The following is a 19,407-nucleotide window of genomic DNA, read 5'->3' on the forward strand; positions in this document are numbered from 1 at the left end:
ATTTTATAAAAATGAAGCTTGGTGCAAAAAGTAATATCAATTTGGATTGACAGCATTAACGGGTTTTAATTTGACTGGCAAGTCAAAGAACTTTTTATTTAAAATTAATAAATAATATAATTTGATGTAATTTTTTTGGAATTTTTTAAGAAATCAAAACTTAATGGATTAATGGATAATAGTATTATTTGATGTACACATATATTCTTATTAAATTCATTAATTTTATAAATTAAAAGGCGGTATTACAGTGACTCAAATGACTTTTTATTTATCACAATCACCCAGATATGTAGGTTCCCCAGATCATTCGCTTGGACTTATTCGATCCCGGTTAAGATGAAAGTAAGCCAGAAAGAGTATGAAGACGGCTATACCGATGACTCCCCACCAGAAACCAAAGGATCCGCAATTGAATTCATCGCGGTAAACCTCACAGATATCGCCGCCAACAATAAGATTCAGCTTCTCCTTCACTCCAGGTGCTCCAGCCATGGCATATTATTCTTGGTCCCCAAATTTAAGCCACAAATTTTGAAGCATTCCAGAAGGCCGAGAATGATGTGTTGGCCAAAGGCTCCTGGGATTAGCTTAATCTACCAATATCCCAAAAAAGTCGCCCAACAATGATGAAATCATCGGGACGAACGGGCAACAGGATGCCTGCAACATAATTGAATTTTAGTGCTAATGATGGCATTGACGATAGCACATAATATTCGACATTAATTCAAGCAGACATTAATTGATTGATTATTTGATTGCATTATTGTCAATATCACAATTGCAATTTGGCCGCTCCGCTTCAACGGGTCGGCCTGTGTTTCTGTATCCTCGTTGTCAGTCGAGTCTGACACATTCGCGATATTGAATGTTTGTCATCCAGTAACAACATTGATAATAATAATTTAGCACAATTTACATGATGACAGCCATAATTAATCGATGCAGCCGTGCCTTCAAACAGGAGTCGAATATATATCCTTGAATTAGGCCTCGCTATTGAGGATGTAAATTTAAGCGGTCTGATGGATTTGTTTGGTAAGTTGATTACTGAAATATAACCTTTCCTTTCGATACCTAAATAAAGAAATAATAAAAATATTCCTCTTAATAATATAATTAATAAACTCCTTAAAATATTTATTTTATCCTTTTCCACAAACAAAGCTCCTCAACTTTTTATAAAAAGAAATATTTTTCTTAATTTTCATTCCTTTTCATGTTATTCACTGTCCTACTTGTAGCAGGTGAATATTTGCCTTAAGAGCCAGATAAAACACACGATTTGCCAAAGAAAAGAAGAAGTGAAATATTTAATTTACATTTAACTTTTCGTTGCGCCCTTTCCACTCGGCAATTATGTGGCCCGGGGAGATGTTCTAAGCGAAATTCTGTTCGCCCTGCAATTATACAAAAATTCATCTCGGTCTCGTTTCTTTCTCGTATTGCATTATTCATGGGCCGGGGCTAAGCAAATTAAAAGCCAACTTCCCCGCCCCAGCTGGCCAAATAATTGTTTGAAGTTCGCTCTTGGCCTAGCCTGTAATCTGCCGCAGTTTTGGCCACTAATTTCGCCTTGAGACAAAACCGCCTACCGAAAAGAGTACTCCGCAAGCACTAAGCTCAATTGAAATTGCTTCTGGGATAGGGAGGCTGAGAAAAAATATAGGAAAGAGAAATGCTGGGAAAGCCGCAGAGTAATTGAAATATTGGCAGCGAGCTCAACTCGTAAATTATGCACTCGAATCCAAGCAAAAAAGGGAGAAAAAAAACAAGAAATATCCACAGAAGTTTGCTGTGTAAACTAAAGATATAGAAAGGAGCTAACTTTTCGTGAGATTCCCTTTAATTTATAATTTATCAGTTTTGTGCTTTTGAAGCTGTTTTTGGCTTCCCAAGCAGCAAACTTTGATTGCGGTAATTAGCAAATTGTGCAACCTCCTCAAAGTCTGCGCCTGTTTTCCCTTTTTCACCTGAGAGTCAAGCCAAGAAAATAGGGAAAGGGAAAGCCTGCAAATGTATATCTTTGTATTTGGTTAGTTTTACCAGAAAATATTTTATTTATTTTAAATATTCCTTAAGAATATTTTGGCTCAACTATAAAGGTAAACCAGCTTCTTAAACTACAATTTATTTTACGTGTGGCAGTGGGAGGCCAACTAAAGTGTGGTGAAAAGGGTAAACCTAGGTGAAACTGGGTAAACCAATTTGCCAAGGGTCCCGAACATATCTGTCTAAATATATGTATCCTCGCACAATGAAATTGCCTATGCGGCAATATAGTTTCCTGCCAGAAGGACATCTTTTTTTGTTATTTTACCCGCCCGCCTGGCTTTTATTATTGTTACTTTGAGGCTGGCACAATCCAATGCCCAACCCCTGCTGCTTTTTTGCCAGGTGAAAACCTAAGCTAAGCAAACATACAAAAAAGTGTTAGTATGCTCAACGCGACACTCGCCACCATATAACCACCCAACAACACCCATCCAGCCTCTCGGCCATCACAAAATGTCGTTTTAGCAGAGGACATATGTATGTACACACACACACACACACACATATGCGTATGTAAAAATTTCCGACGTGATGTAAATTTCTATTGAATGCTGAATGGGCAGAAAAAATATTTTTAATGGTCTTTTGGTCAGCCAAAGCGAAGAGAATCCGGGAGCCAGGACAAAAGACCAGAAACCGAAGGCCCCATCAGAATGGTCGACATTTGAATGAATTGTCGGTCAGATCGGTGGGGACAGGTGCTATCCTGTGGTCTGGGGTCGCCAAAAACTATTCTACATATGCCAACTGTTTCACAGCCTGATTATTTGCGGAATAATAATCAGGATTCAAACTGAAAGCTTGCAGTTTGAGATGAAAACATAGGACATAAAGAAGGGTTTAAGCAAGCGAATAAAGTTTGTTATTTTTATTGGTTAGGATAATTGCATTTACTAAATTGGAAAGGCAATTTACAGATATTGTTTCTCAGTATACTAAAACAAAGAGCTAATAGTTTATTGTATAGAATTTGCCTTTAACTATATGTGTAACTATTTGGCAAGAATAACTCTAATTAATTTCCTAAATACTTCCATAATCCTAACGAAAATATGTGCATTAAGCATTCAATCGAGTTCGATGCCCATTTTTAATGGAGAACAAAAACACATGTCGGCAAATCTATCAATGCCAGAGCAGACCAATCAATTTATCCGATTTTCCCTCCGCCACTTTCCCATTTCCATCACTCAAAAAACAGTTTAAACCATTTAGGTTTTGTCATAATTGCAAATTCCGTTATCAGATCATCACGAATAAACAGACACTGCTGACTGGCACACACAGAAAAACATGACCTTTATCAAATCAAACTTAATTCCCATGAAATCCGCATCAACAGCATGCAACATCGTTGACCTTGCTCCCCATGCCAAGCAGCGCCAACTAAAAACCATTGAAAATTCCACAATTTCACACACAATAACAACACAAATAAATCGAAAGATAGGGCAAAAAAAAAGATAAACACAGCGTGACATGTCATTATTGGGGCTTTGACAGGCAAATTCCAAAATTCAAGTATTCCAAATCGATGCGAATGAATTGGGGAAGGGGTGGCGCAGGGCCATGGGCGGACACTGGGATCAGTGTCGGTGTGTATTTTATGGAACTCCGAGGAAATATTTGAATATGTATGGTATATTGTATTCTTGCATAATTTGGCATGTAAAACATTCACAACAACAATGCAAAATCCAGATGAAAAACGTGCTGTAGGATCAGAGGAGGAAAAATTATGGAAATATTGCATCATGTGCCGCATGCCAGTAAAATTGTGCGGCTTTTCTATTTTGATTGCAGTTGATTGTTGTTGCGAGTCAAATATCATGGTGATTGTAGCTACCATAGAATAGCGGGTATATGCTTTATTTTCTGCAAAATTGAATTTAATTTAATTTATCAAAAATACTAATAAGTCGATGGCAGTCAAGAGGTATTTATAACAATGAAAATTTAAAATAACAAAAAAATTTTCAAGACTTGAACAATAAAATATTGTAATGAATATTTTATAAAGAGCAAAAAAACAATCATAAAGTAATTTTAAGTTTTGTTTTTAATTAATTTTGTTTGCATTTAAACATAATTTGATAATGTTGCCTTAAATTAAAATACAATCTAATTGCTATAAAATCATTCATAATTGAAATACATATGTTTATTTCATTGTTTTTTTAGGGTATCAACAGTGCTCTTTATACCTTTTTCACCAATTGCCCTATAATATCGGGTATGTAATGGATTTTGCACGTACTAAGACATCTCCTATTGTGGCTGCATAATAATTATGTATATGTGCATGTGAAATAAGAAATATCAAATATGGATTGCACTTATACAAAAAACACACACAGCAGTGGTTCGGTTTTTTACCTGTCCCTCGGCGAGCTTGTTGTTTATGTTTTGGTGTCAGGGAGCAAAGCGCATTCGCTTCTATATGCAAATATGCCAAGTTTAGAATGCGATTTCGAGTGTTTTGCGTTCTTGGTTTGGCTAAGATGTTAGTCATAGCTATAAATCTAGGAACGACCAAAAATATTTTACATTTACAAACTTCATTTAACATATTTCTAAAGTGCTCTTCTTTATAATAGCATGAAGTATATAAAGAATTACAAAAATACCATAAAAAACCACATATTCTTTTGACTTTACTCATTTGAAACGTACTGTGGAAAACTCTTTACCTTAGCTTGTTGTCAACCTGTTCTTACATTTATCTTGTGCGAACATTTTTTTGTCATATTTATTTATCAACAGCCAACGAAATGCGGCAAACTTCTTTGGCGTCATCGCAAAACGGCGTAACAAAATAATTCCATTCCCGCCCGAAAATTTATGTCAGCTTAGATATGTACTGCGCATATAACCAAATGTGGAAAATCTTCATGTAATCTCTGGAAAACTGTGTTCTCTTCTTTACAAAAATTCAAGGTGAACATCTCAGCTTAAAGTTGTCTTCAGGCTTTTGTTTATTTCAATAAAAAAGCAATTTATAAAACCATGTTCCCCTGATCTGCGACCAAAATGTACCTTCCTTCCACACCCACACTTGTCTACCTGAGTTATGCAAATATCTATGGCGTAACCGAGAATTGCGTCTGTCATATGGGTCATAAAAGACACTTTTTATTGCTCATTTGACAATATGGCTGCACCCAGACTTCGCCTCTTTTGATGCCAAATCTAAATAATTTGGCAATTTCGTGCTGATTTTATTACAAGCCACAAAAGGGCAGACATTAAAAGGTACCTAAAAAAAATAATAGCCAGCCAAGAACGAATATTCCTAAGAGGCCTGGGCATGTCGATAAGGTTTGATTAAAAATGTTCCCTGTCATACATGACGTATGCGCAATTTCCCTCAAGTCGTAGGTGTTGAAGTATTTTGAAAGTTGGATATCTTAAATACTCTTAAGCTATTGAATAAAATACTTATAAAGTAATATGTTATCTAATCTTTATACAATTCCGAACAAACCAAACTCAATTTCTACCGGTTAAAAACTTATCTAGTCTTAGGTTTATATTAAAGCCTTTTAAACATGATTTCGTACCGGCTTCATTTATTGGGACATAAAAACTCGTGCTTTTATGTGAAGAGTACACATTCAAAAATTAATTTTATCTCTGTCAAGGAATCCTTTTCATGTGACTTTTTTTATGTTTTGTCCAAAAGTTTTTACCCAGTCGGCTGATTAAACTTTGCTGCTGCACTTCACTTAAGTGCAAGACAAGATGGAAGAAAAACTGCATGCGGTTGACTTAATTGCAGACATAAATTTATGCTGGTGGGCTACTCGAATACCTGGGGCCGACGACTTCAACTTTTTCGCAGAGGAAAGAGAGCGAAAAAGTGAAATTGTATTTTTAGCCGCAACTTTGAAGTGGAAAATTTCTGAATTTTTCTGCAATTTAACTTGCCAGGGTTCAAACAAATTGCATGCACAAAAGAAGTTCATTCTTTCACCATCCTAGCTCTTTTTAATTATAAAATAACTTTTGAACATGTTTTTTTTATTTTGGTTTTTTGGCCAACAGGCTGGACAGGAATAACAAGTGGCATTGTTACTGCATCTCTGTATCTGGTCGCAATTGATGGCCATGCCGTGTAATTAGCCACAAATTGTTTAGGCCTAGTTGAACAGGACACATTTGCAGGGCAGAAAAGGGATATATAGAAAGGATAGAGGGAGATGGGGTATAACACGAGTGGAGCGGAAACCGAAATTTGTGTGCGCAAAACCAAAAGATGACACAATTTCGGTTCCACTAAAGTGCCCCGGCTTGGGCGTGTATTTGTGTGCACTAGAGATAGGCGCGTGACTGGGCTTTTTATTTCGTGACACGAAATGTTTACTATGTAAAATTTATGGAAAGTAATATTTAATAGATATATTAAAAGCATAGATAACAATTACAACATTTGATATAACGTAAGGATTTTAAATTCCCTCACGTGTTCATCTCGAGAGTGCATGAAAATCCTTTCACCCCTTTTCACTTTATTCCCCTTCCTTTTTGGAACCCCCTTCTACCAACACAATTAAGTAGGCTCCCCATGTCCTGGCAAATTAAAATAAAATTTCCTTTCCATTTTTATTTGGTCGGCTCTTTCGGGCTTAGTCTGACCAACAAAATGACGTTGCACGTTGCATGCGCCATGCTGTATGCCACACGTGTCGTATACGCAATTACATAACATTTTCCGGGGACTTGTCCAACTTGTAATGCAGCGCGCAACTCTATCGATGGGGAAAATGTGAGGGAAAGCGAGGGATAGGAACCGCATTTTGAGTTGCTAAATTTGAGCGGATTTAGAGGACATCGAAAATGTAGTATCAGTTGGCAGTGGACTAATGGAAACTGGATTTTAAGGTTAGTACTTTTAGTGCTGAAGAGGTACAAAGTTTGCTATAAAAATATTTAAGAATGATTTAAGAATTTTAAGAATAAATTAAACTAATTGATGAAACATTCAATTTGTTTCCGTAATATTTTTTGTACTTCTTTTTTGTTAATTAATAATTTAAAAAATTATTAAATTTACAAAAACCTATCCTAACAGTGTAGTTTTGCTCTCTTATTTCTCCTTTTCAATTTATAAAATTCCTACCAGATTACAATCCATATTTTGCACATGACTCTGACATCATATTAAATATAAAACAATTTTTGGCTTCCAATGAAAATATTTTTGGGTTTCTGAACTTGTTGGGAAGCAGAGGGAAAATTGCTAATAAATTGCATTGAAATGTTGCGCATACGCAACGTGGCACAAGCCAAAGACAAACAAGTTTACTCTCCGGCCATATCCTTGCCTTCTTCATTCGTCCTGCCTTTCGGTCTGTGTGTGCGTAACAGGTGCAGTGCGAAAAGAAGAAGAAGATGGTGAAGAGATAGAAGCTGAGTTTTGTTGCCGTCTCGACTGCTGCTGCTGTTTTTGCTGTTGATGCTGCCACAACTCAATTTATTTCAACATGTACTTTTGCAACAATGAATTTCACTTTAGTTGCTAATGGATTTCGCATAGAAGGCAGTCAGGCTCCAGTAGTACTAACTGTACACTAAGGAAAAATGTATCTTTAAAGAACTGAAAAAATTATATGGTAAAAACTGCATAAATGTGCTTAAAAGTGTACATTCTATACGCTGAATAGTTCTACATTAAGTTCTACATTAAATACTGTTAATTTTCTTAAGTGTATTTAGTGGGTGTGTCAGCATCAGTGGCCGTTTGTCAGCCCCTCAAGGGTTGAGTTTTTTTTCGGGTCAACTGCTAAGGAACTGCGTCGAGTCCTTGTCCTTTCGCTCCTGACTTCGGTGTCCTCGTGTCTGCCGTAATGCATTTTGTTTGCTCGGCTGCAGCAACGCACCCACAATGACAAATGAAAGTTGACGCGCTGCCTTATTGAGACAAACGAGAAGGGACAATAGAAAGGAAATCTACGGGTATAAGAACTGCCTTTTGTGCTCTCTCTGACTATAATCATGCAAATGACCGAAAGGTTGCCACAAAATGAGGCACTTTCTCCACTCCTGCAGCATAGTAATTAGAAATGCACCGAAGGAATAAAAATGGAGCCCGAGGCAGAGGAGAGCGCTTCCTTAGTTATTCACCAATTTCTCGAATAGTTTTTTTTTTTGCTGCCTGCAGAACACTTAATTAATTTTCCTTTAAATTACATTTGCCAGGACACTTGTATCAACATTGTCCTGGCCACGACTGATGCTCATTTCGAAGCTCCTAGACCGGCATTCAATTCATTGTTGACTCGATAGAGTAAACTCAGCAGCGCCAGCTTCTATTACTCTGTTTCTGGTCCTTGTTTCATTGCTGAAACAGCAAGTATTCCATTTCCATAGTCTGCCGTCTGCAGGACATTGTTCTTGCAGCTAAGGACTTTTTGAGTTGTCTTAGTTTCTGTTTCAGACTCTGCCCATGGACCATAATGTCCCCCATTTGCCCCAAAATTCAGTTAACAATTGCCTATTACACGGCTGGCAAAATTGTGTCCAGCATTCCGATTTGCCTCGGGGGTGTGTGTTAAGTTGAGAAAGGATTGTAAATTAAGCTGGAAACATAAATGTTTTCTGAATTGCTTGAATAGTTCCGGGGTATTTTAAAGTACAAGACGGCTCAATTCAACTAAATTGAATTAATTTAAGCAAAACTTTGCCTTGAATAATCGATTTATTTATAAATGTTAAACACATGCTGCAATTTGTTTTAAAGTTTTAGTTAATTACAAAAGCTGTCACATATTAATTAGTATTGCCCTGTGAGTAACATTTTAACAATGTCAATGAAACAGTAAATAAAATAAATAAATAGAATTTTATGCCTACGAGCTATTGCAGATGTGGGATTTCCTTAACATGCCAATGAAATGTACCTAATGCCTTTCTCGAGCAGATCTTATCAATGTTTTCTTTAGAAGAACATCACTTAATAACCCATTTGTTTTTCTTAGCTTAGTTTATTCTTTTGGTAATCATTCCAAAACTAACTTGTGCAATTTGCATGTAAATTAAACGTTTATAGTCCACATTAAATGGAATTAATGGCGGAACACATACTGTGGCATTCTATCTACTCAGATGCATTTAATTTCCCCCCATTTGCAAGACAATTTCAGTGCATTTCACTGCGGGATATTCATCAGACCGCAGCTTCCGCTTGTTGCTCTCCAGGTGATTTCCCTTGCTTTCCGGTCGCTCTTGCCATTGTTGTTGTTTGTGCGACAGGTAGCACTTTTGTTGTTGTTATTACTATTGCTGTTGCTTCTGTTGGATGGTGGCGACTCCTTAGTTACACATGACATGTGTCAGGTGCAATCAAATACGGTTTCAAAGCTTAAACGCTTTTGGCGCAATGCGTGAGAATTTCAAACGGTTTTCGGTTGCCACAGGAGCAGCCATTCTCCTCACGTGTCCCAATATTGTAGGCTCACAGCTCCATGCTCATTCACCATCCCCTTAACTGCTTCCCCTTACCATTTCAATATTTACTTCTGTGGCATTGCTTACTAATTGAATTTATGTACAAAATTTTCAAACAAAAGTTTGTTTAACTTGAAGGAGGAAGAAAGTGGCGAAAGATTGGGGTTGAAAAAGCGAGGGAAAAAGGCGTTACATGTGTACGATTGAAATCAGTGTTGGCAGTCGCTATCTTCCCTCCTCTCTCTCTCTCTTTTATTCATTCAATTTGAAGATTCCCCTTGCCACATTTTCATAGTCTCAGCATTTGGGCGTTCTTTTATCTTACAAAAAAATTTTAAAAACAATTTGCTCCCTTAATTTCGAGACACGTAAAGTTTTTTAATTGCCTACGAATTGGCAACATTTTCAGGGCAAAAAAACAATATAGGCACACCATATCGACTATGAACTACTCAGTTTTCTGTAAGTCTTATTGATAACATAAGGAGTGAACATTTTTATAATATAAATTTAAAAACACAACACAAACACACTTTGCCATGAAAAATTAATGCTGTATTTCATAATAAACAGGATATTTTTCAAGCATTTTCAAAAGGAATATACCCATTAAATTTCGCAGTATAAACGGAAAAACGAGAGACATTGAAAAGTCGTCGACAAAGTTGGCGTCACATGTTGCACTTCTCAGCCTGCCATAATTGCTTCTAATTGAAATGCGAAACCCGCAACGAAACTGAACCGAAATGCCAGCCATTAAGTTCAAGGGAAAATTCCCCAATTTAGTTGCAATTATTTGAGGTACACAGATACATACACACATGTGCGTTAATATAAATTTATGTTCGAGCTTTCCAGAACCAAGAAAAAAAAACTAATTTGCACTTGGGAAATGTGAGAAATGTGTGTGAGGATAAACCGCAATGGTGAGGTTTGTCCTCGGGCAAAATGGGATTTTTATGCAACACCAAGCTGACCACAAGATGCAGCTCACACACACACATACGGAAGTTAGCAGATTGTGGTTGCAACACTTGACTCCTGACGGATTTTATTGCCTTAAAGCTCATTATGGACCCGAGGAAATTGCATCTAGCGCTTAATTAATGCTCAGCTTACAACATGCGTCAACAGACATCAGAAGCATTATTTTCCGGCTGACATTGTTATTGCTATAAGTCTCTCCAAACCCCCTACTCCAGTTTCCCCTATTTACCCCATTGCCAATTGTAAACATAGTCTACAGTCAACTTTTGTGGCTTGACGTGTTTGCGAGTGCGTTAGATTAAGCTCAACTGATGGCTGGGAAAAGGGAAAAACAAATATGAAAAGGGAGTTGGGTAACTGCAAAATAAATTGCAACTTTTGCAAGTGGAATAGTTCCCTCGTTGGATATAAATTAGCATTACCAAAAGCAATTCAATAAGGAGAATCCATCTAACCGTAAAGTGGGAAAACCTACAAGAGAAAGTAAATAGAAATAGTTTAGGAAAGTGCAAAGTCATTGTTTACATGGAAACATCTTAAGAAAAAAGGAAATTTGAATGAAAGTAATGTTTTTAAGTTTATATTTAGCTTAAACTTTGAAATATTTGGCATTTGTATCTTTTACAGCGATTTCTTATTAATTTTGTGCATAAATATATTTTTATTTAATATCAAATACGCATTATACACAAAACTTAGGTCCCACATCAACTTGTGGATTTAGAACTTATCCAGTGTGAAATGTCCTTGCGGTGTCCTCATGTTGATGAAGATGATGACGATGACTTGGACTTGACTGCGGTGACTTGGCGATGGCTTCTGGGCCTCACTTCCACTTAAACTTAGCGGAGAAGTCGGCCTCGCAACTGAAAACCCTTTGGGCATGGTGTCTTCGGGTGCTTCTGCGGGGTGGAATGGATCTCAGGGGTTCCTTACTAAGTGTGTCATTGAGGCAAGGGATTGGGCTGAGATGAGAGGACGAGTTGAACCGAGCTGGGGCATGTCCTTGTCGTCGCATGAACTTTTAATTTACAACTGCGTCTCTCTCTATTTTTTCCCCTCTATTTTTCTCCGTTGATTTAATTTATTATGCAAATGTATGTGGAAGAGAGACAGCAATCTGCTCTCGGTTGCCTTTTTCTCATATCATCATAATTTAAGGAGAAAGCTACCAAAAAAAGTTGAAAAGGAAAAATGGGATTGAAGTAGTCGACTTTGCATTAGACTATAAAATAATAATTTTCAAGCTGGTTATAAATTAAAAATTTTTAAGAAGATTAAAAAAGATAAACGGATTTTTGTCTAAAGCAATTCTTACTCCATTTATTTTTTAGTTTAGTAAATATAAATTTAATATTTATGTTAAACATTATACCCAATGAAAGGGCATCATAAGCTGGCGTCTAAGTGAGCGCCACAACAAATGACGGCAATGTCAAAATTTTCTCACCTCGATTTTTCATCTCATTTAGAAGCCGTAAGACGAAGACATGTGTGTGCTTACTTGTGTTTGTGTTTGGGTTTATCAGTCACATAATGCCAGCATGCTGACATCATAACTTATAACTTGATAAATAACTATATGTGTGTTATCCCTCTTATCCTTTTTTTTTGGGAGCTCCCATGCAGACAAATGACTTGACTGAAAGCAAGACCCTCGCAGGGGGTGGAAAATGAGGGGGTTGAAATATTTATCCCTCTGTCAGAGTGTGTGTTAAGATTATCCCCAGCTTCCTTTGTCTGGAGCTATTTTTTTCTCAGCTTCTTTTGTTGCCTGACTCTTCAGTTGCGAGGTTTCATCCTTTTCTTTAAGCCCATTTGTTGATTCTTTCTTCTTATCTTTAATTTAACACGGTAATTGTTTGGATAATATTTTTATACATTTTTTTTTAACAACTTTTCCATGTTATTTGAATAAATTAAATTTGAAAGCCTAGAGAAAATATTCCCTAGTAATATTTAACTTTCTGTGTTAAATTTTCCGTCGCTCATTGGTGCGTGGTGGAAAAGTTCAGGCCCAGACAACGTGACGTATGATCGTTGCCATGATATGTGGCCACAATGAACTCAACCTTGTTCCTTCTACCCCCCTTTCAGCCTTCAGCGGCACATGCCACGAATGTGAATAAAGTTTGAAAAATATTTTACACATCAGCTTTGGACATGGCCGAGCTGGAAACAGGTTGCACATGTAGTTAAAGCCCTCATGCATCCTTCAACACAAACAAACGGCCAACACGTACACACACTTACACATATGCCAGCTTCAGAATATAATAGTGGGTGTATGACCAAAAATCTATGCAAAACAAGTGAAAATGCAATACATAATATTGCATTATATCAGTTTTAAGGGAGATATAAGATAGAGTCATTTGGGATCCCAAGTCTGTCCTTAAAGTAAATCCAAACAAATAATAATGATCTTAGTTAGCCAGACTTACTATACTTTTTTGGCTAATGTGGAAATAGTTCATTTGGGACTGAGTGAAAGTCCCCTGGTTGAGGTCTGGCAACCAAGTTTTAATGAGCCTTGGACCGAGATTTGACCTGGCCAACTTTTAATCCACCTAATATGAGGCACTCGAGCGGGAAACACTGCACTACAGAGTTATAAAATATGCAGAAACATTAAAATGTTTTTCACTACTTTTCCGGGCAAACATTGGGGCTAGTCGGAACTAATGAAATGAGTTAGTTATGCTCGGGGATTGTGCATTTTCCAAGCATTTTTCATAATTGCCCGGTTCAAAGGCAAATGAAAATTGCCAAACAACAGGAAAGTTTTCCCTTAACCCCAGAGGATATTGCGATACTTTCAATAGAGGCACCGAATAAGGGGGTCGGCTAAATAAACAGTATTAAAAAGTTTCCATTCTCGTTCAGTCACTCACTCTGCCTCTCAGTGAAATCCACTTAAATGTGTTTTTCCAATTAAAAAACTTTTTCCTACACTTGAAAATTTTCAAGCATGTGCGAAAATCTTTTATGCGAATTGCATTCGGCAAAAGGCAACAGTCAGAGGAAGAGAGATAGTGTGGAGGTTGGCCAAAAGATAGAGAGAGAAGTCCGCCACAGAAACCTAATGAAAAGTGATTACAAACATGATAGATAAATGCTGACTGGCCACAGTCTCGGTCTGCTCTGTATTTCCCTCAACTTCACTCCATTTACCCAGGACTTCTTACTTTCCAGTTCAGTTTCTTGAGTAAAACATCTTTCGGTTTGGCATTTGCCACTAAATGGTCAAATAAACTTTTTGGCACTGCTATCGCTGTAATGAACTTCTTAAGAGCTTTTCCATTCTACTTCCCTCTGCCATTGTCTTTGGGCTCCCCTATCTGGCTTTAAACTTAATGAAAATCCATTAAAAAGTCCCACATTGTTGTGGCATCGCCAGAAATTATCTCACTTTCGTGAGTTCGCCTTTCTATCGTTTCTCCCTTTTCTCCCAGCACTTCTCTTCGTGTCTCGCACGTGTTCAACGTGACGTATGCGTAATGTGCTTCTGCCTGACTTGAGTTGTGCGCTAGCGGTTCGTTTTCTTTTTTTTTGTGCCTTGCAGCGGGCCATTTGCCAGCCATCAACCGAAAATAGCAAGCCAAATAAGCCAAATGGACAAATGGCTGAACAGGTTCAAGGCAAAAGCAGGCAAATCGTAAAAAAAAATAGATCAAGGAAGCAGGAAACGAGATTTACGAGTGGGTGAAAAATAATTTGAAGGCCAACACGGTAAGAATCAAAATCTATATCAAAGAGCCCCACAACGGAGCAGACAACATTGCTATTAGATAAGCAAATCAGTTAAAAATGGTACCTTAAACTTTCATTTTCATATTTTATACGAAATAAAATAAAACTTCTTTGCAAATCTTCAAGCTTTTTAACTTTGCTATTTCGTTTCTAAGAAAAATACGATTTCCCAGATTAAAAAATTTCTCTCTCCTTTTCAAACGAATTCCTGGTCAAAGAATCATAAAACAAACAGGAAACTCAGTAAAAGTCGAAGTGGATTTATGCCCAAGTGCTTGAAAGGCAATACCACCATTTTTTATACGCACCATTTCAATATTTTTAAGACGGTTTCAACAGCATTTAGTTACACACCTACTCAACTCACCCACCCACAGAAAACCTTTAGTACAGATTCAAGGATCAAAAACAAAGGCCGATTCATTCACTTTGAAGCTGCTGTAAGCACCCAGAAGTGTCCTTTTTGTTGGCCATTTCACTGAAATTGCTTTTGTAGGGGATTTAAATCACTGAAACACACATAAAACCAATAAAAAACTTTAAAGACCTGAAAATGTCACATGCATTTGTTCCCCCAAAACATTTGAAATATGAAATTGTTTTTCCAAAGACAAAAATATTGGAAAAAGGCAAATATGAAAGTCGTAAGCTGCAATTCATTGAAAAAGGGACAGAGAAAGTTTTCCATCTTGTAGTTGAATTGAGTTAAGGACCCATTTTTAACTTTTTTGTTTGATACATTTTTCCTACATTCAAAGTAAATATTGATAAAATTCCAGTTGATATCATATGTTGCTTAACTTGTTCAACAGCACTTTAAGCTATTTAAGAGCTTTAAGTGAAGTACAAATCCTTGAAATAGGATTCTTGTTCAAGTTGTATCTTCCGCTTCTCGTAGCATTGGCAAACATGCCACTTTGGCACCACTCCCTAATACCCAATCTCATTTCGGCATAATCGAAGCACCTGCCAGATATATGTATCCCCTCCATCGCTCAGTCAATATTGATGCTGATGCATTGCCAAATACCGCTGAAGATGTCGCTAAACTGTTGCACTCTGGGTAATCGAGGGGGGTTGTTGGTTGGAGGGGCCTAAAGTTGAGAGAGACAAGCGGAAATGACAAACAGTGCAGCGGACAAGGACACCAATGCAACTTGCATGCCAAAAGCATCCTTAAACCAAGCGGACTTCAAAGGACACTGAAACATAAAATTATAAGATGGTTGAATTTTTGAAGTTTTTGCTAAAGAAAAAAAGTAATTTATATGTAGAGTGATTATTTCTGAACCCATAAACAATAAGATATAAAAATACAATCCCGTTTGTAACTAGAATTCATTATTACTGTTGCACGCCTTCTTCTGACACGCTTTATCTTTTGTTGTACAGTGTAGTTTAGTTTAAGCTGTGAAATCTGATCCCGAGACAATGGCAAAGGGTAGCACCACCGCAACCCCCCTACATCCAAAGTCCAATCTCTACCAAGAACACCCCTCTCGCGGAACCGCAGAATCTGGTCTTCTTTGGCTAACCTGAGACAGCTACAATACTCACACCTGCAAACACAAAACACTCACTCTCACGCATACAGAAGGCTCAAGAGTTTCAGGTAAATTTACTTTAATCACTGTTAAGTGCAAGGGAAGGGGCCGAGGTGGGCAGCAAAGAGAGCAAAACACTTCAAAGAGCGGACTGGCTTTTGTGTTATGGTAATTACTGGTGTCACAGCAGCAACAAAAACAGCCACAAAAGCAACAATATCACACTCAGAAAATATATATAATATTTTAATTTTCTTTTTATATTTAGGACGTACTAAACTTTTATTAAAAGCTAAGTTTAATAGAAAACCTAAAGATAAGTTTCTTAAAAAATAAAACAATTGGAAATTATTAGATATAAATATAAAATTTTTGTAAATTAATACCATCATTTAATACTTATGACATATTTATAGATTCATTTTTTCAATAATATTTAATTCGAGATTGTTAAAAAATATTTTTAAATTTCGCTTGAGTGTACAGCAACAGCAACAAGAGCCGTGAAAAAAGTCGCAGCTTTGAGTGCACACTCGTATATCCTTTGAGCTGCTTCCTGCGTTCCTGGGCCACGCCCACTCCCTCTCCCTGCGTGACACCCACTAAGCCATCGTGCTTCACCTTAGCTTGAAATTAAAAACCAACAGTGGCCAAGGCCCAGTGGAAAGTGGAAAGTCTCAGTGCCCGCTTAACCTACAATAACAAGCAAAGTCTTGTTGACATTTTCCCCATAATTACCCGTGCGCAAAGTGAAGCCAAATTGTTGATTTTATTTTGCATTATGCGAGATGAGTCTTTTTTTTTGCTATCGTCATCCCTATTTTAAATTATATGCCGGAGAGCTTACTGCAGTTCTTTGACAGCTAAAAGCTGCTGAAATTTCATTTATTCTGTTTGTCATTGAGGAATTTAACATAGGTCCTGGCTTAACATGGACTTTGGCTTAACAGAGTAGGTAAAGATTGTTTTTTAACAGTGCCTGGAAATGCTTACCCCTTATAAGAGTTCATTCTGTGGAAGTAACAGGGGTTGTTCAGAGCGGACTGTTAATGTTAACTCTGCGTGTTCAAACAAGAAGGTAAAAGAATGGCACTGTTAAAGTTTCTCCTCTGCTTCGTCTTGTTTCTGTTAAGCTCCTTTCTGTTAGTTACTGCTGTTGTCCAATGAAATTTATGTTGCAACTGCTCATCAAAGGACATTATTTTTATCTTATATTTTACTTTAATTTAATAGACTAATTTAATGTGTTTAAATATTTTTATTACAGATATAATAAATTTTATTATAAAAAATTGTTATTTGATTATTTGTGAAAATGTAGTAACAAGAAATACAATCTATAAGTGGGGTTCCAAATGTTAACCCTAACTCAGAAAATAAAAAATAAAATCTATTTAAAAATGTTCTATTTCGGATTATACTTTACTATATTTATTTTTAATCGGGTTTGTAAAAATATATATCTAAATTTGTACACAAAACAAAATAGTTATAGAACTATATAAGCCAATTTCAGTTGCGGCCGACAACTCCGCCCGCCAGCGGAAATGCATTTAAATATTATGTGAAAACTCGGCAACAAATGAATGTGTGTATGTATGTGTTGGATACAGACAGGCCTTACGGATCAGGAAAATGTTAAGCGGGCAAGTGGGGCAAGTGGAGTATTCCTGCTAAGGGTGGACCACCCGCTGCCGTATGCATATTTGCATAATGGCTGCGCTGTTTCAAAAACTTGCTAAACACTCTTGATAGACAAGATAAAACACTGTGCTCGCTATTTTTGTGCATAATTTATGTTGGGCGTAGCGTCCTTTGCAGTCGGTAGAAGAAGCTGCGTATTTTTTTTCACCTGCTCAGTGGGCGGTAATTTTCTACGGGCTTGTCAGATTCCTTCTCCGTGCAATGATTTCACTTATTTTAATTAGTCCAATATTTTCCAGCAGCGAGATTTTTGTGGCTTAAACTAAGAACTCGTTTAATAAACTGCCAGAGTCAAGGATGCATTAATTCAGTGAGCGGTTTAGCGAGATAATTAACACTTTTTGCATGAGAGTTTACAAACTTTGGAGGGGTTATAAAGCGGGAATGAAAATATAAATTGGGGAATGATTTAAGTTTCAATATAAGAACCAAATCATAAACTATGTTTACTTAGAGACATGTGGAGGATAATTTATGTTTAACATAAAAAATAGATTTGGTTTTGTTTTATAGCTTAATTGAATACCTCGATATCCATTTTACATTACGCTTAATAAGGAAGTTTGATTACTTTGATATATAAAATCAGTTTAAAAATGTAAATCCATTTATATACATAGCAATAACTGTTTTGTAAATTCGTTCATTTGCCCATTTTATATAAATCGGCTTTATTCTGTGTCAAGTTCATTTCACAGTCAAGTTTCCATATAAAGCGAACAAAGGAGGCAAGGGAATATTTATTTTGATTGAAAAATAAATTGAATTGATGAATTTATTATGAAAACATAAACGGGCGACACAATGGCATTGGCAACGCTTCCTAGTTCCCCAATCCTCTGCCATTGCCAGGCGTCTCCAATTTGTTGCAGTGGAAATTTACAATGTTATTTCACCCCTCCAGCTATACCGAAACTCCTCCTTTGACACTTTCTCAAAGCAAACTTGAAATTTGATGATTTCGCCTTTGTCGCAGCTCTTGGCCCTATTCAAGCCCAAGTTGGTCCAATGAATATTTACTTTAAGCATCTTATACGGCGCTTTTTATATGCAGATTTGTGTTTACTTTCCCACCCAGCCGAATAAATATGCCACTTGTACAACACGAGTAATTCCATCGAGTTTATTTGCCTAATCACAAATTCAATATGGCAAAGTGTATTGGAACAAATGACAAGTACTAAACATATTTTTTGGGCGACAATCTTCCCTTTTTTTCCTTAAGAATGTTTATGATTATTACATGCATTAATGGTAAGCGGAGCCGACTTGGGTAATTGGTTTATGAATTTTAAAATACACAATATCTAAGAATATTTTTTTTTTATATCTTTGGAGTTTAATATTGGCAAGCATGACAGAGTCATATATTATTATTATTCTCTTGAATATTTAAATTCAATAAATGCACATATTTTCTTCACATACTATTTTTATTACCTTGAAACTTGGCTTTTATTGATTTTATGGAATTCTCTATTCTGATATTTTCCATACGAGTATATTAACACACTCAATGACCTGCAGCAACTGCACAATGTTGCAGTTCAAGAGGCTACAACAGCTGCAACAATAATAACAATATCAAGTGCGTACTTTATGACTTGACCTGAACTAGTTGTTGACATTTTGTATGCCACATAGTAACTAAGCATGCTATAAACAGGAATGTTTGTTTGCAAAAGGCTAATATCAAGCTGGTGAAAAGGTTACATCTGTAAAAATATATATATGATGTCTAAAAATCTTATAAACAAAAATATATATGTTCATATTTTATAGCACATAAAGTGTTGCTTTTTTGTCTTAGTACGAAGTTCTTTCAATGTTAAAATTCAAGTTATCTCAGAAATAGAGACTTCTTATTTAGTTTTTTTGTTTTTCTTTTGCAGCTTTTATTTCTGCTTGAATTTTC

The 19,407-nt window shown here is 36.5% G+C and overlaps 1 protein-coding gene across 1 annotated transcript; it reads right to left on the bottom strand.

The window, feature by feature from the left end:
* Positions 1-245: 245 nt before the first annotated feature.
* LOC108118420 lies at positions 246-562 on the bottom strand. The gene has a single exon (XM_017231096.2). The coding sequence runs from the start codon at positions 493-495 to the stop codon at positions 307-309; it is 189 nt and encodes a 62-aa protein (XP_017086585.1). The 5' UTR covers positions 496-562; the 3' UTR covers positions 246-306.
* Between the last annotated feature and the right edge of the window lie 18,845 nt (positions 563-19,407).

Source organism: Drosophila eugracilis, unplaced genomic scaffold (assembly GCF_018153835.1).
Source record: "Drosophila eugracilis isolate 14026-0451.02 unplaced genomic scaffold, ASM1815383v1 contig_1197, whole genome shotgun sequence".
Taxonomy (NCBI): Eukaryota; Metazoa; Arthropoda; class Insecta; order Diptera; family Drosophilidae; genus Drosophila; species Drosophila eugracilis.